This window comes from Rhineura floridana, chromosome 7 (genome assembly GCF_030035675.1).
Source record: "Rhineura floridana isolate rRhiFlo1 chromosome 7, rRhiFlo1.hap2, whole genome shotgun sequence".
Lineage (NCBI taxonomy): Eukaryota > Metazoa > Chordata > Lepidosauria > Squamata > Rhineuridae > Rhineura > Rhineura floridana.
The window spans coordinates 33,081,396-33,106,837 of record NC_084486.1 but is presented as its reverse complement, the minus strand read 5'-3'; the positions used below and the strand labels follow the sequence as shown (position 1 = coordinate 33,106,837).

General features: G+C 41.3%; 1 protein-coding gene across 6 annotated transcripts in view; it reads left to right on the top strand.

Annotated features, from left to right (window-relative positions):
* The window catches only part of CTNNA3 (catenin alpha 3), a 1,138,512-nt gene that overhangs the window by 695,008 nt on the left and 418,062 nt on the right, over positions 1–25,442 (top strand). For all 6 annotated transcript variants that reach the window (XM_061635143.1, XM_061635147.1, XM_061635148.1 and 3 more), the window contains one exon: positions 7,274–7,366. In XM_061635143.1, coding sequence (XP_061491127.1) covers positions 7,274–7,366 — 93 coding nt within the window. The remainder of the gene's footprint in view (positions 1–7,273; positions 7,367–25,442) is intronic.

Below are 25,442 nucleotides of genomic sequence, written 5' to 3'. Positions count from 1 at the left end.
GCTTGTTTTTGTGCAAAAATCTAACAGGGCTACCCCTCTGGAAATTTATTAACTTTGAAAGGGAACACACAGGAAAGGCAATAATGTGTAAATATTTGTTAATGGCTGACATATGCAAATCTATTATAATATTAAAATATGTACATTTCTGCATCAGTGGATGACAAAATGGAGGGCTTGAGCAGAATAAGCAAATTGCAGCAGAATGGAAAATATGAGATGAAAACTATTTATTTTTTTATTAAATTTATATCCTGCCCTTCCTCTCAAAAGGGTCCCAGGGTGGTAAACAAGTAATAAAATAATGAAATCATCTTTAAAACCATCTTTAAAATAGTTCCAATATAGATGCAGACAAAATGTGAATGAAGGCTGGAATGGACTGAGGCATGTTTGCACATTACTAATTAGGATGCAAGCCTGATTTTAGGTGCAGGGCCAGCTCCAAGAATGCCAGGGCCCTTGGGCATCAGCTTGTCCTGATGCCCAACATGCCCCCCATGCCCCCCACCTACCTGTCTGCTGTCTTTTACCATTGTCCTTAACGAAGATGGTGGCCGCAGTTTCCCTAAGGGGATGATGTCTCCACCGACATCTTTGTTGATGGCATATGTGCGTGCTACACACTTGCATCTCTGTCATCAACTAAGATGGCGGCAGGGGCTTCAGTACCTTAGGGAAACCGCGGCTGCCATCTTCGTTAAGGGCAATGGTAAAAGACAGCAGACAGGTAGGTGGGGTGTGTGTGGGGGGCATGGATCATGAAAGTGGAGCGGAGGGGTGGCTGAGGGGGCCCCTGTAGCTCCAGGGGCCATCGGGCCAGTTCCCCACCCGGCCTCCCTTTAGAACCGGCCCTGTTTAGGTGATTCCTCTCTTCCCCAGGGTCCCCCTGTGTCCCATCTCCCATAGATAAGGAGGGCTTCCCAACTCTCCAAACAGGCTTTTCTGGGGGTCCAGGTGGCTGTGAGGGGGAGCGGGGAGGAGAAGGAACAGGAAAATTTCCTCTGTGAACTTCCTTAAGTTAGCTTACCTTAGGATCCAAGCCAATCTCTTCTGTCCAAAGCTGGACTTTTGCTACTATTTGGGTTAACTATTTTTCTCTTCTTTTTCATATAAGGGGTATTTCCATAACAATGGATGTCTTCAAGATTTACACCTCAGCTTCAAATTCTACACTAATAGAAGGCAGTGTTGTTAATCATCTATCTGTCAGGGCTGCAGTTTCCATCTGCATAAATCTAGGCTTAGTTATTGCTTTTCTTTGTCTGAAGTTTGTTAACATCAGAGTGGCTCCTAGGCAGAGCATTCAATATATTTCAACATTGGCACACTTATCTGAATTAGTTCTGCATACTAAAAATGTTTTAAAACTGTTGCTAAGATATAGCTATAACTTGGTATCCCAGATTTGCTGGCCTGTCGCCTGGCATTTTTTGGTTACCCAGACAAAAAAAAATCACATCTAGACTTAACATGCTGCATGTGGGGTAATTCTGAAAATTATTCAGAAACTTCGCTGATATAAAATGTGATGGCCAAATTTCTGGCGCTCCCTTTCTGATAATATCATCCTCGTTTTGTTTCACAGTCAGTGGCCTCCAATTTGTTACAGTTCAAAGTACTGGTCCTTACGTATAAAGTTGTAAACTGTTTGGGACTGGGATATTGAAGGACCGGCTTCCCTCATATAATTGTGCCTGTGCACTGCTTTCAGCATTGGAGGCTCTGCTATGTTGTATTTTGTGAGCCTGATATACCTGCTGCATTTTCTTCACTTGCATGGTGTAGTTTTAATACTACTGTGCTTATAATATATAAGAATATGGTTTTATAAGTGTGGTGGTAGTGATGTAAACAGGGATTTTGTGTGGGAGTGTCGTTAGAGTGAGGGGTTATGCACATGGTGCTATATTGCTGACAGCTGGTTATGGGCCTGGTCAACAGAAGAGAGGGGGCAAAAGGAGCCCTGATTATACCCATTACAAGCAGAGGCAGATGTGGTGTGGAGGATCAGTCAGGGCAGTGGAAGAGAAGGGTGAGGAGATATATTTTCTCCTGGTCCTCCTGTAACCAGTGCAACTTGGATTGCTCTGTCAATCAGCCCTAGTTTATTTCGCCATTGCTGCCATTGAACACCAGGCCAGTCCATAATAAGATCTGTATCATCTATTATTTTATAGATTATGAGGGGGCTGAACAGATGTGTATTACTGAGGCCTGGGTTGATGAGTTGGGTGGCATTGTTCTTGCCCAGCTTTGTCCACCTTGGTACTCATAGGCTGGAGGGCTGGAGAGGGGATTCATATTCCCTTGCCAGGAGACCTGTCTGCTCAGGGACTAGATTTGAGACATTGCTGCTCCTGCTGTTGGATCAGAAAGACAGGATGGAACTGCTGTTTGTGTACCACTCACTATGTTGCCCAGTAACAACCCTACCTAAGCTGGTGGAGGTGGTCACCAGGATTTTTTTATGAAATTAACAAATTAATTTGTTGGAGACCCCTCAGGCTTTAGTGCTTGGGGACCTCAATATTCATATTAGGTTTGCCTAGGGAAGGGCATCTTGGGACTTCATAGCCTCCATTACACCATGAGACCCTCTCAGTATAACACCCACCCAACACATTCAGCAGGTCATATTTTGGATCCATATTTCAGCACCAGGTTAAGACCTACCTGTTTGCCTTGGCGTTTTTGGGATGTTAGTATTAGTTTGTTGCTGCAATGTGGTGCCATGCTTGGCTTCATGTGATGTTGTATGGCTGACTTTATGGATGTTTTTATCTGCTAGTTATTGTTCGATTGTTTTATGTTTTAACTGAAATGTAACCTGCCCTGAGATCATGTGGTGGATAGGATAAAAGTTTAATTGCTTAATCAATAGTGTGCCCTACCATATTCAGAAGCAATGGTGGTTGGGATGCAAGCCCCCACATCGTGGAACTCCTTTACTAGAGAGAATTGGGCTTGCTTGCACTCTCTCTCTCTCTCTCTCTCTCTCTCTCTCTCTCTTTCTCTCTCTCTCTCTTATTTATTTATTACATTTCTACCTTGCCTTTCTTTTTCATGATTGAAACCCAAGGCGGCTTACATATGGTTCCCAGGCCATCTCCCATCCAGGCACTGACCAGACCTGACCCTGCTTAGCTTCAGCAGAGAGCTGGCCACATGTGCCTTGATCTTTTTCTTCCACTAATCTTATAAACTGGGTTCTATCTCTCTGTTTTTATGCTAAATAGTTTTATCCTGCTGATGGTTTTACTGTATGAAATCAATCTTAACAATTTGGACTGTTTTTGCTTTGTTTGTGCTATTATTTTTTAAATTTCATAAAGAAAAGCAAGTATACATTTTCAGATGAATAATTTTAAAGCCATTTGTGCAGATCTAGCATGAATAATTTTGGGAACCTTTGTGTAGCACCTACATTTTGGAATTCTCTGTCTGTTGACATCAGGCAGGTGCCTTCGCTGAACTCTTTCCAGTGCCTGCTTAAAACATTTTTGTTCAGGCAAGCCTATCCAGACATTTAGAAGTTGCATGTGTTTAAATTTGTTTTTAGCTTATTGTTTACGTTAGTCTTGAATGTTTTTAAATACCTGTTTTTAACTATCTTTTTTTTTTTGAGGTTTTGTTACAATCAGCTGGTATATCCCCCCCCCAATAAATAAATACAGCCTTTCACCAGCCCAGTATTGGCTAGTCTGACTGGCAGTAGTTATCCAAAGTCTCAGTCAGATGTCTTTCTCCATCATGCTACCCCCAATTCCTTTAAATAAATAATCTGTGGACCCTCAGGAGCTTCTTCATGCAAAGTGTTCTCTACCATTGAGCTATGAACCTTCCTATTTAGGATAACATCAGAGCTGGGGAATCTGTGGCCCTCCAGATGTTGCTGGACTATAATTCTGAGCATCTGACCATTGGCCATACTGGCTGGGGCTGATAGGAGATGGAGTCCAACGACATCTGGAGGACTACAGGTTCCGCACTCTTGCATTATATATGTTGCATCTGTCCTTATTCTTGCAAAAGCACACCCCCAGAACATCAAAGAAGAAACCAATCTCTGCTTTGTCTTTTATCAGCATAGCATTTGGTAGATCTTTTTGTTTCAAATCATCATCTTCTTTTTAACATTCTATTTTTATTTCTGATATTTATACTGTTTCATTTGCAAGAGAATACATTATAGATCTCCTTCTGTAAAGAGGGAGAATGTGAGTCTGATCAAGAAACATTTGCTGTCTTAGTTTTTCAAAATTCCAGCTATTCATTTTGCCGTTACAGTCAAACTGCATGATCAGTTTTAAGTTCCAGTATTGTTTCACAGTCACTGTTCTTAATCCTTTTTACTGTTATTTGCCAAAAGCATCAGTGACCCTCAGATCCTCAACTACATTTTCTTGGAAATCTTTAATTTGCATTGGGTGCCTATATGAGCTTTTTGCTATCCTTACTAGATATCTAATTTTAAATTTGCTGATTAGCTCTAATAAACATTGTTGGCATTAGTACAGCTTTTACCAAGCTAGTTTTAGGAGATCTATTATCCTGTATTTTGTTTGGCTGTGTAGATTCAATAGCACTGAAACAATGGATTGCTTCTTCACAGGGGATGCCTGTGGCATCTCCAGATGATAATAGCACAATGCTCTGCACATAATACTCTACAAATTTCTGAATATGTCAGTGATCTCACAAAACATGGACAAGTAACTGAACTCTTGATTGTACCCTAATGGAATAATTAAAGATAGAAGGGAATGATTATGCATGAGATATTTCAAAATTTAATTATTATTAAAAATGTTTGCAGTCTGAAATGTAGAATTCTGAAGCTATAATTACATTTTGGCAGATTCGGTGCACTGCTAGAATTCCCCTCTTCTCACTTTCCAGCAAATTATCGTACCAGTTTTTGATAAGCTGAAAGCATTATAATCACCAGAAGTTGACAGATTTCCTATAGACAAAGGTTTTTCAAGCTAAAGCAAGGCAAAATATTGAAGGGATATAAAATAATTTTTCACTATATTCTTTTTGCATCCAAAAGGCTCTTCCAATTGTTCACACTTTGGAAATACAACAGTTATCCTATTCAAATACAATACTCTGTAATATTTAGGGTTGTCAAAGTAGGAAATCGTTGGCAACTAGGTAAACCAAGGTCTCCAAGATATATTGAACAATCCATTACAAACTGACAGACTATATCTCTATGATTTCAGTGGACAAATGATATTACATCTAGGCCACATCTAGGTCAATGTGACTTGACTCCTGATATATTTTTCAATTGGTATGTTCTGAGGTTCTCTGCATCCTTCCAACATAACATTATCAGTTTAAAAATTATTCAACCCACCTCCTCTTTTGATTGCTTTCAGTTTTATAAAACAGCATTACAAAGTGGGGCTGCTACTCACATTGGTTCACCGAGCAATAGGAAGTTCTAGGAGTAGCCTATTTCAGGATCAGTTTCCTTATAAAGAGACCAATGAAGACTTGTGAAGTCTTTATCATATCTGTTTATCTACAGTGTAGAAAATATAGGTCCTAATTTGATCCACAAGGCTGTTTTCCCCAAACCACACTCACCTGCCCCACACCTGCTGTCATATGTCCAATCCCTGTAGAAAGCAGGCTTGAAGTCTCTGCCTATCAGCTGATGGGTAATAACTCCAACCAGAAGAAAAAAGTTTTACTTCCCTTAACCAAATACAACTTGAAAAGAACAGAGTTATGGTAAAACATTCAATTATAAATTATATAAAACATAGATTTTTCATATTCCACAGGATAATTGAACAGCATAAATAAGCACTTCTTTATCCCACTTATAGGCCACTGCCACTTAAAAAACAATGCTCCTAAAAATATAACAGCCAGACATATTTCAGCACTTAGTCTTCTTCAGTGGCCAAATATTTATGGTCTTTATGTTTCTTTATATATATAAAAAAATACAACTGAAATTCCAATATAGATGTCCAAACAATTATAGACCTGTGGTGAACTTGATCACGCAGCTGATCCTGCACAAAGCAGGTTTGAAGTCATTGCCTACCTGCTGATAGATGGTAAGTTCAAGCCTCAGCTGATCAGCAGCACTTCAAAGCACATTGCAGAGCTCTTAGCAAGACCTGTGTGGTGTTTTGAAGTCCCAACAGCCAACACCTGAGGTTGTTATTATGTCAGGAGATTGACAGGTGGGACACCCCACCCATCTGTCATATTTTGGCCCATGAGGGGTAGGGGAGATAAATATCTGGCCCACTTGCCAGATCCATTTCCCCAGCCCCCATCTACATACATACAAGCAGAGTATAGTGGAAGCCAACAGACATAAAGTAGGAGGCACAACCACAAATCATGCATCAGATTCTTAAACAGCAGTAGGTGCAGCCTTGTGCCCCCCCCACATCTGCTTTTTCTGATTCTCTCTGCCCAAATTCAAGCTTCCCTTCTTTTACATCCGTCTCAGACCCCACCCTGTGTGTCGACTGGCCATTAAGGAAACATTGAATCCCATTCAGGAAATATCAGTGATCATAGTTAATTGTTAGTGAGCAACTAGCTTAACAAAGATAGCCACTCCACAACCTGTACATTATTTATATCTTATGTTTATACTTTGATGTCCTGAAAAGATAGTATCACTTGAAGGATTTTTCATCATTAGCAGTAGGTTTATTAGTTCAATCCAAATCATAATGTAAGTTCACAGATAAAAGTGTCAGTGGCTTAAAGCAAAATTCAAAATACACAATAAAACATAACAAGCCAGCTTCTATCAAGGCACCTACATCAGCAGGTCACTATTTCAATCCACAACATTTGACTGAACAAATGAGCACCTAAGGGTCTTATAGCTATGGCCAAAAAGCAGCTATCCTAGCAGTGCTGTAACTATCCTGATTATTTAGCAAAGCATAGCTTTTCTGTGGGTCCGACTGCTCCATCAATGATGTAATAAATGGCAATGAATATTTCTCCGTAGGAAATGTGTAAATGTGGCAGAATAACAATAAAGAAAGGCATCTTCAATTTCCTGCTGACCACAGGTGCAGAATGTATACTTGTCATTGGTATCTTAGCATATCACCCTTCTAAATACACAGAGGGCACTGCCTGAAATTAAAGGGCAACAAAAGCCGTATGCAAGTAAGGGATGCTTATTCATGAAAATGATGTTCTAGGGAAAAATATTTTATGAATTATGTATCTGTGTTGGAAATAAATAGCAACATTTGAATGCTTTTCCCTCTAGGTGGCTAATCTTGCTTGCTCAATATCAACAAATGAAGAAGGAATTAAAATTGTCCAAACAGCAGCCAATCATATGGAAACTTTGTGCCCGCAGGTATGGTTTTACATTTACATTGAACTTTTTTTAAAAACAAACAAAACAAAACTCTATTTACTATGTATGCAGTTATATTACATTGGTATTTCTCATTGAACCCGCACCCCCCATATTTATAAGTGTAAAGAGAAAACCATTAAGAACATAAGAACATAAGAAGAGCCTGCTGGATCAGGCCAGTGGCCCATCTAGTCCAGCATCCTGTTCTCACAGTGGCCAACCAGGTGCCTGGGGGAAGCCCGCAAGCAGGACCCGAGTGCAAGAACACTCTCCCCTCCTGAGGCTTCCGGCAACTGGTTTTCAGAAGCATGCTGCCTCTGACTAGGGTGGCAGAGCACAGCCATCATGGCTAGTAGCCATTGATAGCCCTGTCCTCCATGAATTTGTCTAATCTTCTTTTAAAGCCATCCAAGCTGGTGGCCATTACTGCATCTTGTGGGAGCAAATTCCATAGTTTAACTATGCGCTGAGTAAAGAAGTACTTCCTTTTGTCTGTCCTGAATCTTCCAACATTCAGCTTCTTTGAATGTCCACGAGTTCTAGTATTATGAGAGAGGGAGAAGAACTTTTCTCTATCCACTTTCTCAATGCCATGCATAATTTTATACACTTCTATCATGTCTCCTCTGACCCGCCTTTTCTCTAAACTAAAAAGCCCCAAATGCTGCAACCTTTCCTCGTAAGGGAGTCGCTCCATCCCCTTGATCATTCTGGTTGCCCTCTTCTGAACCTTTTCCAACTCTAGAATATCCTTTTTGAGATGAGGCGACCAGAACTGTACACAGTATTCCAAATGCGGCCGCACCATAGATTTATACAACGGCATTATGATATCGGCTGTTTTATTTTCAATACCTTTCCTAATTATCGCTAGCATGGAATTTGCCTTTTTCACAGCTGCCGCACACTGGGTCGACATTTTCATCGTGCTGTCTGCTACAACCCCGAGGTCTCTCTCCTGGTTGGTCACCGCCAGTTCAGACCCCATGAGCGTATATGTGAAATTCAGATTTTTTGCTCCAATATGCATAATTTTACACTTGTTTATATTGAATTGCATTTGCCATTTTTCCGCCCATTCACTCAGTTTGGAGAGGTCTTTTTGGAGCTCTTCGCAATCCCTTTTTGTTTTAACAACCCTGAACAATTTAGTGTCGTCAGCAAACTTGGCCACTTCACTGCTCACTCCTAATTCTAGGTCATTAATGAACAAGTTGAAAAGTACAGGTCCCAATACCGATCCTTGAGGGACTCCACTTTCTACAGCCCTCCATTGGGAGAACTGTCCGTTTATTCCTACTCTCTGCTTTCTGCTTCTTAACCAATTCCTTATCCACAAGAGGACCTCTCCTCTTATTCCATGACTGCTAAGCTTCCTCAGAAGCCTTTGGTGAGGTACCTTGTCAAACGCTTTTTGAAAGTCTAAGTACACTATGTCCACTGGATCACCTCTATCTATATGCTTGTTGACACTCTCAAAGAATTCTAATAGGTTACTGAGACAGGACTTTCCCTTGCAGAAGCCATGCTGGCTCTGCTTCAGCAAGGCTTGTTCTTCTATGTGCTTAGTTAATCTAGCTTTAATCATACTTTCTACCAGTTTTCCAGGGACAGAAGTTAAGCTAGCTGGCCTGTAATTTCCGGGATCCCCTCTGGATCCCTTTTTGAAGATTGGCGTTACATTTGCCACTTTCCAGTCCTCAGGCACGGAGGAGGACCCGAGGGACAAGTTACATATTTTAGTTAGCAGATCAGCAATTTCACCTTTGAGTTCTTTGAGAACTCTCGGGTGGATGCCATCCGGGCCCGGTGATTTGTCAGTTTTTATATTGTCCATTAAGCTTAGAACTTCCTCTCTCGTTACCACCATTCAATGGGGCATTTTTTTTGTTATTAGTATTTTCAACATCAAATTAGTATTTTCAACATCAAATTAGTATTTTCAACATCAACATCAAATCATATAGATTAAAAAATCAGAGCATAGCTTGTTTTGCAGTAGTATCTTGCTATGTTGTCCTTTGGGGCTATTGATATGTTGTCACGAAAAAAGGTTTGGAGGATGCTTTTCTGTTTTAGCTCTACCCCAGTGCCCTGTAAATGGTGAGCTCTTAGGGCATGTGGATATCAATCTCAGTTCCAGCACTAGACATTTTGCTGCTTGAAGCAGGCATGGCTGGCATCTGCACCAGCATAGTGGGGCATTTGCCACAGCCCACCAGGGCTGATGCCTTGCCTGGTCCCACTGGCATTTTGTAAACCTGGCAGTGAAGCTCCTGCTGCCACTTGCCACTCCCTCATGCTTGCTATCTTGCCTGGTGGTGCTGGCCCATCATAACACCACATGCAAGAGGCTGTGGGAGCAGTGCTGTATTGGCTGCCAGTGGTGCTGCCGGTTGAGAGCACTTGCTTGTGAATGGTTATGGGGAGAGGATGGCAGGAACTCATTACAGTACCACCACCAGTTAAGCATGCTCATGGGTCTGCAAGCACTATGGGGAGGGTTGGAGCAGCTGCCAGACTTCCTCTCACTTGTGGGCTCATCTGTCAGCTTTGCTGCCGAGAGAGCCTCTGCCACTACCAGAGGTGAGTGACATCAGGTGCTGGGGGCCCACCAGGGGCAGCCTACCCAAGGCTCCACAAAAGTTGGAACTGCACCTGGAAACAGCCCAAATGATGCTAGGACCAGCATTTTCAAAAGTCTTGCTGGACCATTCAGACAACTTCATCTGTCCCCTCTTCCTCATGGTGTCACCTGAAGCAGATCTGTTCACTGTATTCATGGCAGGGCTCACCCTGATCCCAGTCGCACAGAATATTTTAAAAATAAAGTCAGTCCACCCAATCGTATAACACAATAATTGCACAAACAGTGAGGGAAACACTTTTTCAGAAAAGAACCAATGTAAATAGGCTGGTTGAAATAGGATTTTAAACTTTTTTAAAAAAAACTGTTTCATTTGTATCAGTCATGTGAATGATTTGATATAATAAGAGAACCCTTGTGTCCAGGCATATTTGCAATGCACAGCCAGTTCCCCCTACTATATCTGCAATATGTGAGACGTGGCATGAATAATGAAATCAGAATTATTTATATGTTTAAAACTGTTTTGAAATTGTGTTCAGGTAAGAAAGTGTTAATAGAATGTTAGTAGGTGCAGATGAGGTATGACTGACGAGTGGGAGGGTTGTGTGGGTGAAAATTCCAAGGGGAGTTTTGAAAAGAAAAGCTGTTGGGGTTTGACAGAATTAGGGATTGAGAAGAGAACATCTAGTTAGAAGGGCTGAGGTTTTAGGGGAGGATTTCATTGGGATTAGTGGGGTAGAATGGGAACAATATCCACTTATTCATTTACTATCACATTTAACATCTTGCACATAATAGGTTTATTTGTTTGATTCAAAATCCCACGTGTTAGCTTGGTCAAGAGTTCTACCATACTACGGTCCTATTCTGTACTTATACCTACACCAATTTTACAGGCAGATTATACCAGTTGTCATCTTTTGGGGAAAAAGTGGTGGGGTTGAGGCTTGTGGTTCAGAGATCATATCTGACCCAGTGGTAACCCCAGAGACACAGGAACGTCATAGCAATTCAGATTTGACTCATGTGCATGAAAGGTTAACACTCTGGTGTAAACCGTCCAGAGAGCTTCGGCTATGGGGCGGTATATAAGTACAATAAAATAAATAAATAAATGAATAAACCCAGAGTTAGTATTAGGTGAGATATGTTTCTTTGGGATAAATGGACAGAGAAGAGTGAGAGCTCTAGACCAATTGATTGGTCACTGTGGTGAGTTTCTCTCCTTTCTGAAATTACAGGGCAAATACAAGTTGTAAGCGTCAACAAAGTGGTAATATATGCCTCTGAAGCACTTCTTGGCCTCTGTCTTTGGCCCAGTACTTAGTGCCCCTGTTTCTCCTATTTTGGAAGCCCTGTTTGATTCTACCTAAAGTTCTGACTCCACAGTCCATTGGCACAAGCAATTTATGGATAGTGCAAAATCTGACATGTAAAGGTTTAGAGAGGAATAGAACAGACAACCAGAACATTGGGGTATTGCAAGGGAATTCATTCAGAGGTGCATGCACTATATGCCTCTGAATACCAATTACTGGGGAACCTAAGCTGGAAAGTGGTATTGCACTTGTGTCCTACTTGTGGGCTTCCCATTGCCATCTGATTGGTCACTATGAGAACAGGGTGCTGGACTAGATGGGCCTTCGGTCTGATCCAGCTGGGCTCTTTCTGTTGTCTTGTGTGCTGTAGAATATAAAGAGCTGCATCTGGAGCTCTGAAAGTGTACTTATGCTTCCAAGTTGATTAGGTACATCTCCAGCCCTATAGGATGTACTTCTGATTTGGGCTTGCTTCTCTTTGCAGCCAGTGCTGGCCCAAGACATTTTGCTGGTGTCCGTCACCCCCCACTAGGGCCAACACTTAAAAAAATAATCATCTTCCAGCACTATTGAGACACCAATTCTTGCCTTCATTTATCCCCCTTCATCTTTTAAGGTGCCACCTGAAGCAGATCACTGTACCTTGCACCAATGGGAACTTCCTTCACAACACTAATTGCTGTGTGAGAGAGCAATTTTCACATATATCAGAGCGGAGAAGGCTTAAACCTTCCCCCCTTCATGCAAGTGTGCTGTGTTCTTGAAGACAATCACACTGTCCCACACCTGTTATTTAGATTTTTAAAAACCTATAGCATGATTGCTAATGATGACATGATTGTAACATAGGATGTAGCTAGGCCTTAAGAATGGGTCCTCACGGGATTGCCATTGTTTCCTTTGTTGCTGTACTGGAGTGTGGGATAGAGGTGATGCAGCTGCATAAGGATTGCAAATAATAGCTTGTAAGAGGTAGAGGTTTTTCTCAGCTGGGAAGGCTGATATCCTCCTGGGTAGCCACTCAGCTGAGTGCTACTGCGGCTGCTCAGTGACATGTACTTCAAGGGCGGGGCTTCTGCCCCACAACTTGAGTCACATTGAAGTGTGGTATTGAAATGCAGGAAACGATGGGAAATTTTAGTTCTTCTCTCCAGCTTGCAGAAGCTACTTTTTAATAATAGAGCATATTGATATAACCATCTGTTTTTATCCTTACATCCACGGTTGCTTTCTGAAAGCACAAATATAAAGCATATTCATGTACAGTAATATTTTTCTTCATGTCATCCTGTCTCACTGCTTGAGAGTCCTATATGCTGTAATTATTTTTAACATTACAGGGTAATATTATGTGCCTATTAAAACACCAACCACAATACTTTAAAGAAGTATACTTTGCCTTCTCAGAATATAAATGAAACCTACTTGGCAAATGGCCTGGATGGCCCTCTATAAATAGAACTGTATTTATTGCTACAAAAGGAAATAAGAAAAGTCTTAAAGTAGCCAATAAGTGTGTATAGTTTGATGCCACACTGAAAGAACAGTGATGCCACTGGGACATTTGCACTGAGCAGATTTACCACAATCTAATGGTGGCTTTAATTAAATAGACTTTTTGTACTACCCAGAAACTTTATACCAGCCCACTGTGTCTTTTCTTACATCATATGTAGGCGTTATACTAAGAAAACTGAAACTGCTTGTAATTCTGCCTTGGGTATTTAAGGGTCCTTCCTGCACAAAATGGTTATCACTCTTGCTTTTAATGTAAAAAAAGGTGTTTTGCTTGGATAGCAGTTCTTTTTTCAGATTTGGGCTACTTAGGGCAAGAACAGTTTTCAAAATTTCTACAGTACTCACCTTTAATCCCAACTTGAAAGAGGGTGTGTGTGTGCATATTTCATGTTTTAATGTCCATTTTCCTCTTCATTACCACTCAAGCATTACTTTTCTGAACTCATTGCAAACTTGTCATTATCACTTGTCTGTTTTGAAACATTGAGAAGAAACATGTTGCCTATTCAGTAGTGAAAATTGAAAGGTATCCTTAAGTTTATTTTAGTTCCTTTTTGTTTAAGTAGTTGTTGTTTAAGTTGTTGTTATACGGATTATTATCAGGATTTTTTATGACCGTTTAACAGAGGGGTGGGTTGCAACAATGTAAAAGTACAAAATTTAAATCAGTTAAAACAATTTACAATCAGATTAATAGAGTGCGTCCTAAAAATATACCTTAGGTATCAAAAACTAGCGTAAAGAGGTGTGGGTTATATCAAGTGAAGTAAGTTATCCTATTAGAGCAAGGATTTCTGCCAGTGCAACAGGATTTCCTCTTCTCGCCTCCCCCATGCCACCCCAAACTGCTGCTGAAGATTGGAGGAATGCCCTAGAACAGATTTGGAGGTGCACAGGAAGAGGAGAAGAGGAAGTCTGGCTGTGCAGATGGAAGTCCTTATGCTAACAGGATGACTTCATTGGATATTCCCCTGAGTCTTCAACATATGATGAAAGCTATACAGTAAAGGTTCCAGATGCACCTCAGTGGAGATGGAATTCCATATCTTAGAGGCTGCCACAGAGAATGTCTTCTCCCAGGCTGCTACCCTCTGAACCTCTGAGGGTTGTGGAACTATCAAGAGGCCCTCTCTCTGCTGATCTTAACAGCAGAACCATAGAATACTCGAGTTGGAAGGAGGCTATATAGCCATCGAGTCCAACTGCCTGCTCAATGCAGGAATCCAAATTAAGGCATACCTGACAAGTAGCTGTCGAGCTGCCTTGAGTGCCTCCAGTGTTGGAGAGCCCACCCCATTCCTAGGTAATTGGTTCCATTGTCGTACTGCTCAAACAGTTAGGAATTTTTTTCCTGATGTTCAGTTGAAATCTGGCTACCTGTAACTTGAACCCATTATTCCTTGTCCTTGCCTCTGGGACTACTTGTGAAGAGATCCTGGTCCTCCTCTGTGTGACAACCTTTCAAGTACTTGTACTATCATATCTCCCCTCAGTCTTCTCTTCTCAAGGCTAAATATGCCCAGTTCTTTCAGTCTCTCCTCATAGGGCTATGTTTCCAGTCTCCTGATCATCCTTCTTGCACTCTTCTGGATCTGTTCCAGTTTGTCTGCATCCTTCTTAAAGTATGGTGTGCAGGACTGGACACAGTACTCAATATGAGGCCTAAGCCGAATAGAAGGAAACTAGAAGTACTTCACTAGTACTTTCATTTGGAAACTATACTTCTGTTAATAATGTAGTCTATGGGAAGGATATGGTCTTTCAGATTTTGGACATTTATGATATTTTTATGATATTTAGTTTGTACTTCTAGCCAGACATTATCATATAGCATGTACTAGTATGTTTATTATGCACTGTACAGTGACAAATGCTTTTTAGCAGGCCCAACATCAGCAGGCAGCATTCCCATGCAGCTGCTGGGGTCCCAGCACCCTTGTTGGGTCCACCAGTAATGTCATATCTGCCCTGGTCCTTCCTTAAACTCTTTTTCTGGAGTCCATTAGAGTAGCAGACAGCTGGATCTGGGAGTGCTACCATTCTAATAGACCACAGTGCAGCCTTCACTTCAGGGCATTGTGGGGAAATTAAAACTGAGGTGCTTTCATTCCACTGAATGTCAGGTATCCATTTGGTTTTCTTCACTAGATCTTGATGTCATCATCATTAAAGAGTCATAGATGTTGTTCATCAAAGTAATTGGAATGATCACAATTTTTATTCCATTTTGAATCTGCTGATGTGGGTGCAGACCACTGCTAGTTTTTCTGTCTAAAACTATTTTCTGCACATACTGAGTATTGAACAAGGGCAGAAATAATAGGGTAAAGTGGGGAGTCAGTGAACTGCTAACCATCTGCTGTTGTTGTTGTTGTGTGCCTTCAAGTCGATTACAACATATGGGGACCCTATGAATCAGCGACCTACGATAGCATCTGTCATGAACCACCCTGTTCAGATCTTGTAAGTTCAGGTCTGTGGCTTCCTTTATGGAGTCAATCAATCTCTTGTTTGGCCTTCCTCTTTTTCTACTCCCTTCTGTTTTCCCCAGCATTATTATTATAGTGAATCATGTCTTCTCATGATGTGTCCAAAGTATGATAACCTCAGTTTCATCATTTTAGCTTCTAGTGATAGTTCTGGTTTAATTTGTTCTAACACCCAACTATTTGTCTTTTTGCAGTCCATGGTATACGCAAAGCTCTCCTCCAACACCACATTTCAAAGGAGTTGATTTTTTTCTTATCTGCTTTTTTCACTGTCCAACTTTCACATCCATACATAGAGTTGTGCATGCTCTGGTAACCTCCAGATTGGATTACTGCAATGCGCTCTATGTGGGGCTGCCTTTGAAGACAGTTCGGAAACTACAGCTAGTGCAAAACACAGCTGCTAGACTGCTGACGAGGACTACGCGGTCTGCACATATAACACCTGTTCTGGCTCGTTTGCACTGGCTACCTATTTGTTTCCGGGCCAAATTCAAAGTGCTAGTTTTGATTTATAAAGCCTTACACAGCGCGGGACCACAATACCTAGCGGAACGCCTCTCCCGATATGAACCTACCCGTTCACTGCGTTCAACATCTAAGGCCCTCCTCCGAGCTCCGACTCACAGAGAAGCTCGGAGGGTAGTAACAAGATCTAGGGCCTTTTCAGTGGTTGCCCCCAAATTATGGAATAGTTTCCCTGATGAGGTGCGCCTGGCGCCTACACTTTTATCCTTTCGGCGCCAGGTTAAAACCTTTTTATTCTCCCAGGCATTTTAATCTATTTGCACTTTTAACGTATATCAGCTTGTTTACCTGTTTATAATGTATATTTTACTGTTTTTGTAATTTTACTGTATTTTATCCATGTTGTGCACCGCCCTGAGAGCCCTCGGGCTGTGGGCGGTATATAAATCGAATAAAATAAATAAATAAATAAATAAATAAATACCATGATCTGAATGATCCTGACTTTAGTGTTCAGTGATATATATTTGCATTTGAGAACCTTTTCAGGTTCTCTCATAGCTGCCCTACCCAGTCCTAGCCTTCTTCTGTTTTCTTGACTATTGTCTCAATTTTGGTTAATGACTGTGCCAAGATATTGATAATCCTTAAGAAGTTCAACGTCCTCGTTGTCAACTTTAAAGTTACATAAATCTTCTGTTGTCATTACTTTAGTCTTCTTGACATTCAGCTGTAGTCCTGGTTTTGTGCTTTCCTCTTTAACTTTCATCGGCATTTGTTTCAAATCATTACTGGTTTCTACTAGTAGAATGGTATCATCTGCATATCTTAACATCAATATTTCTCCCTCCAATTTTCACACCTCCTTCATCTTGGTCCAATCCGCTTTCCATATATGTTCTTCATATAAACAAATAGGGTGATAAAATACATCCCTGTCTCACACTTACCGATGGGAACCAATTGGTTTCTCCATATTGTGTCCTTACAGTAGCCTCTTGTCCAGAGTATAGATTGTGCATCAGGACAATCAGATGCTGTGGCACCCCCATTTCTTTTAAAGCATTCCATAGTTTGTCATGATCTACACAATGAAAGGCTTTGCTGTAATCTCTAAAATACAGGGTGATTTCCTTCTGAAATTTCTTGGTCTGTTCCATTATCCAACTTATGTTTGCAATATGATCCCTTTCTAAATCCAACTTGGACATCTGGCATTTCTCCCTCCATGTATGGTAAGAGTCTTTGCTGTAGAATCTTGAGCATTACTTTACTTGCATGGGATATTAAGGTAATAGTTCGATAATTACTGCATTCCCTGGGATCCCCTTTCTTTGGAATTGAAATGTATATTGAACGCTTCCAGTCTGTGAGCCATTGTTTAGTTTTCCATATTTGTTGACAAATTTTTGTTAAAATTTGGACAGATTCAGTCTCAGTAGCTTGTAGCAACTCTATTGGTATGATATCTGTTCCTGGTGATTTGTTTCTTCCAAGTATTTTAAGTGCAGCTTTCACCTCACATTCTAAAATTTCTCGTTCTTCATCATATGGTTCCTCCATGAATGAATATATCATCCTTGCATTTCTTTCATAGAGTTCTTCAGTGTATTGCTTCCATCTCCCTTTTATTTCATCTCGCTCAGTCAGTGTGTTCCCGTCTTGATTATTCAACATCCCTACTCTTGGTTTATATTTCCCTTTAATTTCTCTAATCTTTTGGAATAGGGCTCTTGTTATACCCTTTTTGTTGTCTTCTTCTATTTCTATACAACAACTGTAATAGTTCTCTTTGTCCCTTCGTACTAGGCGCCATATTGTTGCATTTAGGGTTCTAACCGTGTTTCTTTCTCTTTTTGCTTTTCGTTTTAAGAGTTTCTTCAGTCATCCATTGAGGTCTTTCTCTCTTTTTAACGAGAGGTATTGTCTTTTTTGCATTCGTCCCTGATAATGTCTCTGACTTCACTCCATAGTTCTTCTGGGTCTCTGTCAACTAAGTTTAAAGGCTCAAATCTGTTTCTTATTTGATCTTTATATTCTTCTGGGATGTTATTTAAATTGTATTTTATATTGATTGCTTTGTTGTTGTTCTTTAGCTTTACTTTGAACATGATCTGTACCACAGTCTGCTCCTGGTCTGGTTTTCACAGAAAGTGTGGAACTTCTCCATCTTCTGTTACCAATTACATAATCAATTTGATTCCTATATCGACCATTTGGTGATGTCCACACAGTCGTCTTTTCAGTGGCTCAAAAAATGTGTTTGCAAGAAACAAAGTATTGGCTTCACAGAATGCAATAAGTGTCTCTCCTGTTTCATTTCTGTCTCCTAAGCCCCATTTCCCCACAATTCCTAGTTCTTCTCTGTTCCCTGCTTTTGCATTCCAGTCCCCCATGATTATCAGCACATCTTGTTTTGGTGTGTGATCAATTTGTTCTTGTACTTCTGTGTAAAATCTCTCCAATTCCTCTTCTTCTGCATTTGGAGTTGTAGCGTAGACTTGGATGATGGTTGTGTTAATAGGTTTCCCATTTAATCTCATTGATATAACTCACTCAGACCTTGTGTATAGCTCCTAATTGCTTTTGCTACATCACTTCGCACTATTAGAGCAACCCTGTTTCTTCTTAATTTCTCATTTCCTGCATAAAATATTTTGTAGTTGCCTGTCTGAAAATGTCCCATTCCTATCCATTTTAATTCACTGATTGCTAGTATTGTAATGTTGATACGTTCCATTTCTTGCTTGACAATTTCTAACTTTCCCTGGTTCATGCTTCTCACATTCCATGTTCCTACTGTGTGCATTGTACAACTCCGGACTCTCCTTTTGCATCTGTGCGCATCATCTTCTGGGCTTCCTTTCAGCTTTGACCCAGCGGCATCATTAGTCACAGCACTACTTGTACCTTGTCCTTTGTTCTTCCCCAGTAGCTCAGTGAGTGCCTTCTAACCTGGGGGTCTCATCTTCCAGCACTATTTCATGTTGCATTTTGGATACTCTGTTCATAGGGTTTTGTGGTAAGAGGTATTCAGAGGTGGTTTACCATTGCCTTCCTCTGAATTTGGATGCATCTTAGTCTGCTTAAAACTGTCATCTGCCTTAAAACTGGCAAAACAGATTTTAGTGTCTCTAACAATGTCAACATTTTCTTAAGTGCCATTTTCAGCCTCTCTATAAGGATATTAATTAAAAGTACATATCGTAGTCTTGCGATTAGTGCTGTTAAAGTGGAGATGACATTTTGAAAAACCAAGAAAAAATGTTTTACTGCTATTTTTACTGCTGTTGCTACAATCCTGTGCACACTGATTTGAAGTCAGTTCCATGGAAATCAGTGCAACCTTCTTCCAGTATAGTGTATTTAGGACTAGAATATATTTTCGCAATGACCATTTTGAGTGTTAGTGAAGGGAACTTTATTTCTAAATGTGAATCTAGACATATAAATTGGCATGCGCAAATCTTCGCCTTTCTCCTTTTTTTGTGATTAATAATGGACCACCATAATTTTTATGCCTCAATACACATGCATGCCTCTGGCAGGTCCTCCTATGAGTCCTTATCCTGTATTCAGTGCTTAAGGCCAGTTTCCAAAGACATACACGTCTAGTGGAATGTTTGTGTTTCTCCCCCCCCAAGCATTATTTTTGGAGAAAACTTTTGAAAAGTTAATTATAAAAAAGAAAGATGTAGTGAGATTTTATATATGGGGGGTGGCGGAGAGAGAAAAGGAAGTAGCTCCACCTATTTTTTGCTCTGGCCTTGCTGCCTGCTGCCTTTGGCCCTGCCCACAGCTAGTGTGTGACCCTTGACAGATTTTTCCCAGGGTAATGTGGCCCTGTTTTAGGGGTTGGTCATAACTCCTCTTTTTTTAATGGGCTAAACAGGCCTAACCATGTCAGCCCCTTGTAAAAATTGCTTTCTATTCCTTTGATAATTCTAGTTGTCCTTTCTTTGAACTTGCTGTTACACAGTGTATCTTTCTTAAACAAAATTGGACAGGTCCCCCCCCCAAAAAAAGAACAGCACTTTCTACAGCAGTACAGTTTCCTATTCCTTGTCGGAATCCCAGACATCAGTACAGAGTAGTGATCAGAGTGCTGAGCTTGGAGACCTTGGTTTAAATTCCTGTTCAGCCTTGCAGCTCACCAGGTGACTTAATGTCAGTCACTCTCTCTTAGCGTAACTCACCTCAGGGTTACTGTGAGAAGAAAAAGTGAGGAAGGGATAAGTGTGTACATTGTCCTTAGTTCACTGGAGGAAGAACAGAATAAAAATGTAGTACATACATAAATGTCCAAAAGCTACATTCCATCTGTATTACCTGAGCAGCTTTGTAGTTCTCTTGTAATTGGCCATGATCTCCTCATCTCTTTGTTCCTGAATTGTTTCTAATTCATGAATGCAAAAATATTACTGTGGTTCCCAAGAGCACATCCTTATATTTTGGGCTATTTAATGCCACTCTTTTCTCTTTCTCCAGTGTATGAGATTGAGGAGTTTCTCCCTAGAAACGTTTGTAGCTAGCTTCCAGTTTGTTTAGCAACCATATTTTCCAATTTGTTTGCTATCAGTGAATTTCATTAGCAGACTCTTAACTTTATCCTATCCTTTAATGAGCAAACATGGTGAGTGCTGGCTGCTATGTGGTCAATCAAGGCCACTGAAAAACAAGACAGAGGTATTCACGTTCTCAGGAAACCAGACTTCTATGATCATCATCATCATCAAATAAACAAACTAAGAGGGAAAGCTTCTCCTGGTATCTGTGAGGAGGGTATGGATGGAACTATAAATAGATGCATTCCTGTCTAGAGGTGAGGATACACTGCATCATTTTGTTGCATGTTCCAGTTGTAGCTCGCTAATGAAAAGATTAGGTGGAATGGATCCAAAAATTGTTAAAAGCGTTTTAATATAATCTTTTGTCTTCTCTCATTTCCTTCTCCCATATCTTGTATTTAACAGCCACTCCTTACAAAACCATCTGTACCTGGGTCCCGTGAAGAGGCTGGCTTCTGAAATCTTCCCACATTTAGCTATTGAAAGCTCTGACTTGGAAAGCTTTAGTGTGATAGAGGACTGGTTTAAATTAACACTACCATCAGAAGTGAGTGGTTATGGAAGGGGGATATAATACTTTTATAAGGGATGGAGAATCACTGGTTCTCTAGATGTTGTTGGACTTCACTTCCCATCAGCCCCAGCTAGCATGGGCAAAGGTCAGGGATGATGGAAACTATAGTCTGGCAACAGTTTGGAGGGTCCACAGGTTCTCCATTCCTGGCTTAGATGAATCGCACCCTGCGTCTCAACATGAATATGCCAGGCAGAAGTTTACATGCAAGGAGTGACTATCTTAAACTGGGGTGCATCTTCAGCATTATGGGGATACTTTCATGCAGAGTTCTTGTCAAACCCATTGGACCTAGCTGTTATCCTGCTTAAAAGAAGTCTGCACCCTAGAATAAGCCCCACACTCTTTTGCAGCTATGGATTGCAGAGGAAGATTAGTAACACCAGACAAACAGCCTTTCCTGGCTGTTAAGTTTTCAAGAACCTCCACCGCTGTTAGGAACATTGGCAGGATTGTCATTAGCACAATGTGACTCCCCGCCGAACCCTGCATGCATTCGGCACCCTCCCCAGATGTGCTCCAGAGTGTTGGGAGAATTCCTAGGACACATTTAGGAGCCGCATGGGGGAGGAGAGCTGGAGGTTCTGTTGTGCAAGCAGAAATCCTTGTACTGATGGATTTGCTTAGTGCTATGAATACAACCCAGAGAGTTTGAAAAGCATAAGTTTCTGATTTTGATTTTTGTGTGTGTTTCAGCTGAGTAGTAATTGAAAACATTAAAGTGCAAGAGAAAAGTGTTTTGCAAAGATTAAGCTTATTTTGCTATGCTGTGCTCTTCACTAATATCTCATGGCAATTATTTTATAATTATGAGTTTGGCATTTTTTTCTAAATATGCAATGAGGTCTTTTTGTTCTCAATATTTCAGTGTTTCTCAGGCAAGGATAAATCACCCCGTCCCATCCCCCAAATGCCTTGCTATTTATATACTAATATTGATTTGACCTGAGTCTTCCTAGGCTCATGCTTATGTGCCAAAAAAAAAAGCATCATCCATTCATGAGAGAGCAGCAGACTCTAGGGGCTTATCCAAACGGAGAGGGATAATCCACGGTTTCCATATTCGGTTTGTCATCTGATAGTCCTCACTTTGCCTTTTAGTTTGCTCTTTCCCAATTAAAAAAAATTCTTTTTTGCACTCGCACCCGCAGCAGTAAGACCCCTACATTCTTTTTGCTTTTTCCAAGCTCCGCCTCTAAAACCTCCCCCTATCAACCAATTGGTCAGCAAAAAAATTATGTATGCTCCTCTCCCCCTTTGCAATGAAGCACAATATGGCTGTAAAGGAGTTCTTGCCATGGAAGGAAAGGGAGAACGAGGAGGGCGGTCGGTTTCAGTCTGCCTCCGGAAAGCTTTGACAATTTCATTCTACTCGCTGGGGTTTTTGCTTCAAATCATTTTGCCTCGGGAAGGAAAGGGAGAAGGAGGGGGGTGACACATTTCTTGCTTTTTTGGAGAAATAAGTGTAATTGCCAGCGTGTGTATCTCCTTAAATATCCATAAAGGCAGAAAAGCATACATTCGTTTAAGCATAATATCGCAAATACAAACAAGAAAGGGGCTGCTGGTCAGTTTCACGCCTGCCTCTGGAAAGCTTTGTCAATTTCATTCTACTCGCTGGGGTTTTTGTTTCAAACCATTTTGCTGCAGGAAGGAAAGGGAGAAGGAGGGGGAGTGACATGTTTCTTGCTCTATGGTTCTCCAGTCTCTATGGTTCCGGGCAGCGGGGACACTGTAGCAAACCACTCATATGCAGGGCAGGAAATGCCCATTACTTTCAACGGGTAGAACTGGAGGCAGAAAAGCTCATGTGTCTCAATGGGTAGACCTGGCGTCACAACAGCCAATGCGTTTCAATTAGTAGATCTGGCATTTCAATGGGTAGACCTGGTGTCTGGAAAGTCTATGTATTTCAATGGGTAGACCAGGCCACCAGGTCTACCCATTTGAAGCCTGCTTGCTTTCTTGTTTGTATTTGCTATATTATGCTTATGTATGCTTTTCTGCCTTTATGGATATTTAAGGAGATACACACACTGGCAATTGCACTTATTTCTCCAAAAAAGCAAGAAACGTGTCACACACACCTCTTTCTCCCTTTCCTTCCCGGGGCGAAATGATTTGAAACAAAAAACCCAGGGAGTAGAATGAAATTGACAAAACTTTCCAGAGGCAGGCGTGAAACCGACCAGCAGCCCCTTTCTCGCTTGCTGTGTATTGCAGATCTCACCCAGAGTGGCCGCCCAATTTGCAGGCTGGCAAAAAATAAAATGTATCTGCGCAGTAGTTGCAGACCCCCCCAACACCCCACCATTGCCATGATTGGTTCAATTTTCCCAGGCTTATTCTCGCACATGCGCAAAAGTGCAGATACGTGATTGGCTGGAATGAGGAGTACGGGCAAGGGGAAACGCCCAAGAACCACCCATCAGCTGTAAAGTCTGCGGTATTGCATCCTACCTCCTGAAGGCACAGCAGATGATTCCCGATCTTAAACAGCAAATTGCATTTTTGCCAGTATTGCAAGGAGCGGATTTAACCCACAAAAATGCGTAAGAGCGCGACACGTCATTTGGACGACCGAAAAATAATGAACACACATAGCTGGTGTGTCACACATTTTGCAGTCGTCTGGATGAGCCCTAGGTAACCCCAAGGTACATGTAAGTACCACAAAAATGCAGAAAAAAAATACCCAAGGGGGAACCTCCCCCCCCCCAAAAAGAGCTCAAAGGCCCATAGCTCAAAGAATGCTGGAAGACTTAAAGCCCTATTCAGGGATTTTTTGGGGGGAGGGGGCAGGGAGGAACAAGAAACAGAATTCTAGAAAGGCCATAGTAAGGTAGTACACCATTATTATTAGAGAGTTGCCACCTTTGATCAGAAACTACCAAAAAGCGGTTGTGTATAAAAAGGGGTTATCTTACAGTAGACTAAGGCACAATAACAAAGCAGTCCAAAGATCTCTCCAGTTTAAGTTGTGTGACCATTGTTTTCAAAGAGGAACAAACTAGAGGCTATGAAAAAGCCTTTAGTGAGCAAGCAGTAATGAAAAAAATATATTTAGAATTAAAATAAATATTTTAAAAGGTGTATTATTGCTTGGGAGTGTATTCTACAGCAGGGATGGACTTCTATATTCTTGGAAGCTTCTTTATTCATCGGACAATAGTCTGGGGACTGGACTGGAAACGGTATTTTGCTGCACAACTGAGATCATCACATGCTCCATAATAAAGCTGGGGCAATCTAGCATTATTATTTATTAGTTAATTTATATACTGCTTAATGACAATATAGGCTTCTAAGGAAATTGCAAAGTATAAAAACCAGTTACACAAACATTAAAATATAGAAACCCATAATTAAAATACACAATCAAACAAACCCATTTAAACAACACAGCCGTTAAAAGAGGAGACTCAGATCATGAGCTAAAGGGAACGCCTGTGTAAACAGGTGCCTCTTCAAAAGCCAGTGGAATGCCAACACAGGTGGGGTCTCTTGTATTTCAGCATTCCATAACAACAGGACTACCAGTGAAAAAGCCTGCCTCCATGTTGCAACAAGGGGAATTGGCAACTGTACAGTGGTAGAACACAGATACCAGACTTGCTCTTCCAGAAGTGGAAGGGAGCAAGCTCCAGCAGAGGTTCCTATGAGAGGAATAGTGGAGACCATTTTTGCCAATTCCTTTTGAAGTCCTCAGCACCACATTCCAAGTTGTTCTGGAAAGTCCCCCAACCCTCCAGAGCAGTTTTTTGAGGGCACAGAGGACTGAAGTGGGAATGGGGAATTGGCAAAAATAATCTCCTTGTTCCTTCCTCTAGCACAGAAATGTGGCACCCCCCAGCTCAGGGGCCAAATGCAGGCCTCTAGGCCTCTCCGTATAGCCCTCTCTGTCTCTCCCCAGGCCATACCTCCTCCCCAGCCACACACCCTCTCCCTAGGTAACACTTCTCCTTGTGTGGTTTTGCCTGGCTGGAGTGTATCCTTGAACTCTTAACAGTGCTTCTTGTTGGCCTGGATGCAGGATAGAGAGGGGTGTACGAGTGTGTGCAAAAACTAGCCTACTGTGCAAACGTGAAATTCACAATTGTTTCTCTGTGCACTTTTGACTATGGTCCCACCAACCACTGACATGTGCCCCCCCCCAGAAAGTCGCTGAGAAGAAAATGCAGCCCCTAAACTGAAAATTATCCCCTCCCCTTGCTATAGCTGGAGAGGGTGGAGTTCTGTCCATGGATAGTCTGTGTCCAACCCAGATGATCAGGCATACAGATATGTTCATTTGCATATTACATTGTGTTAAATACCAAATAAAAAGAGATGTAACAGTAGTGTGGAACCTCCCTATTTCTTTCAGCCTGAGATCCTTCTCCCACCCCACCCCCTGGCTATGAGTGAAACTGTAGTCCTGCTTTTTACTATATATTGACGACAGTTTGATAGGGCCACCAAGGCTCCAAATAAAATTGTTCAGGCTATTGTCTGCCATTCCTATTTTAGTTGATTAATCATGGGACTAGTATCTTAAGGCAGCTATC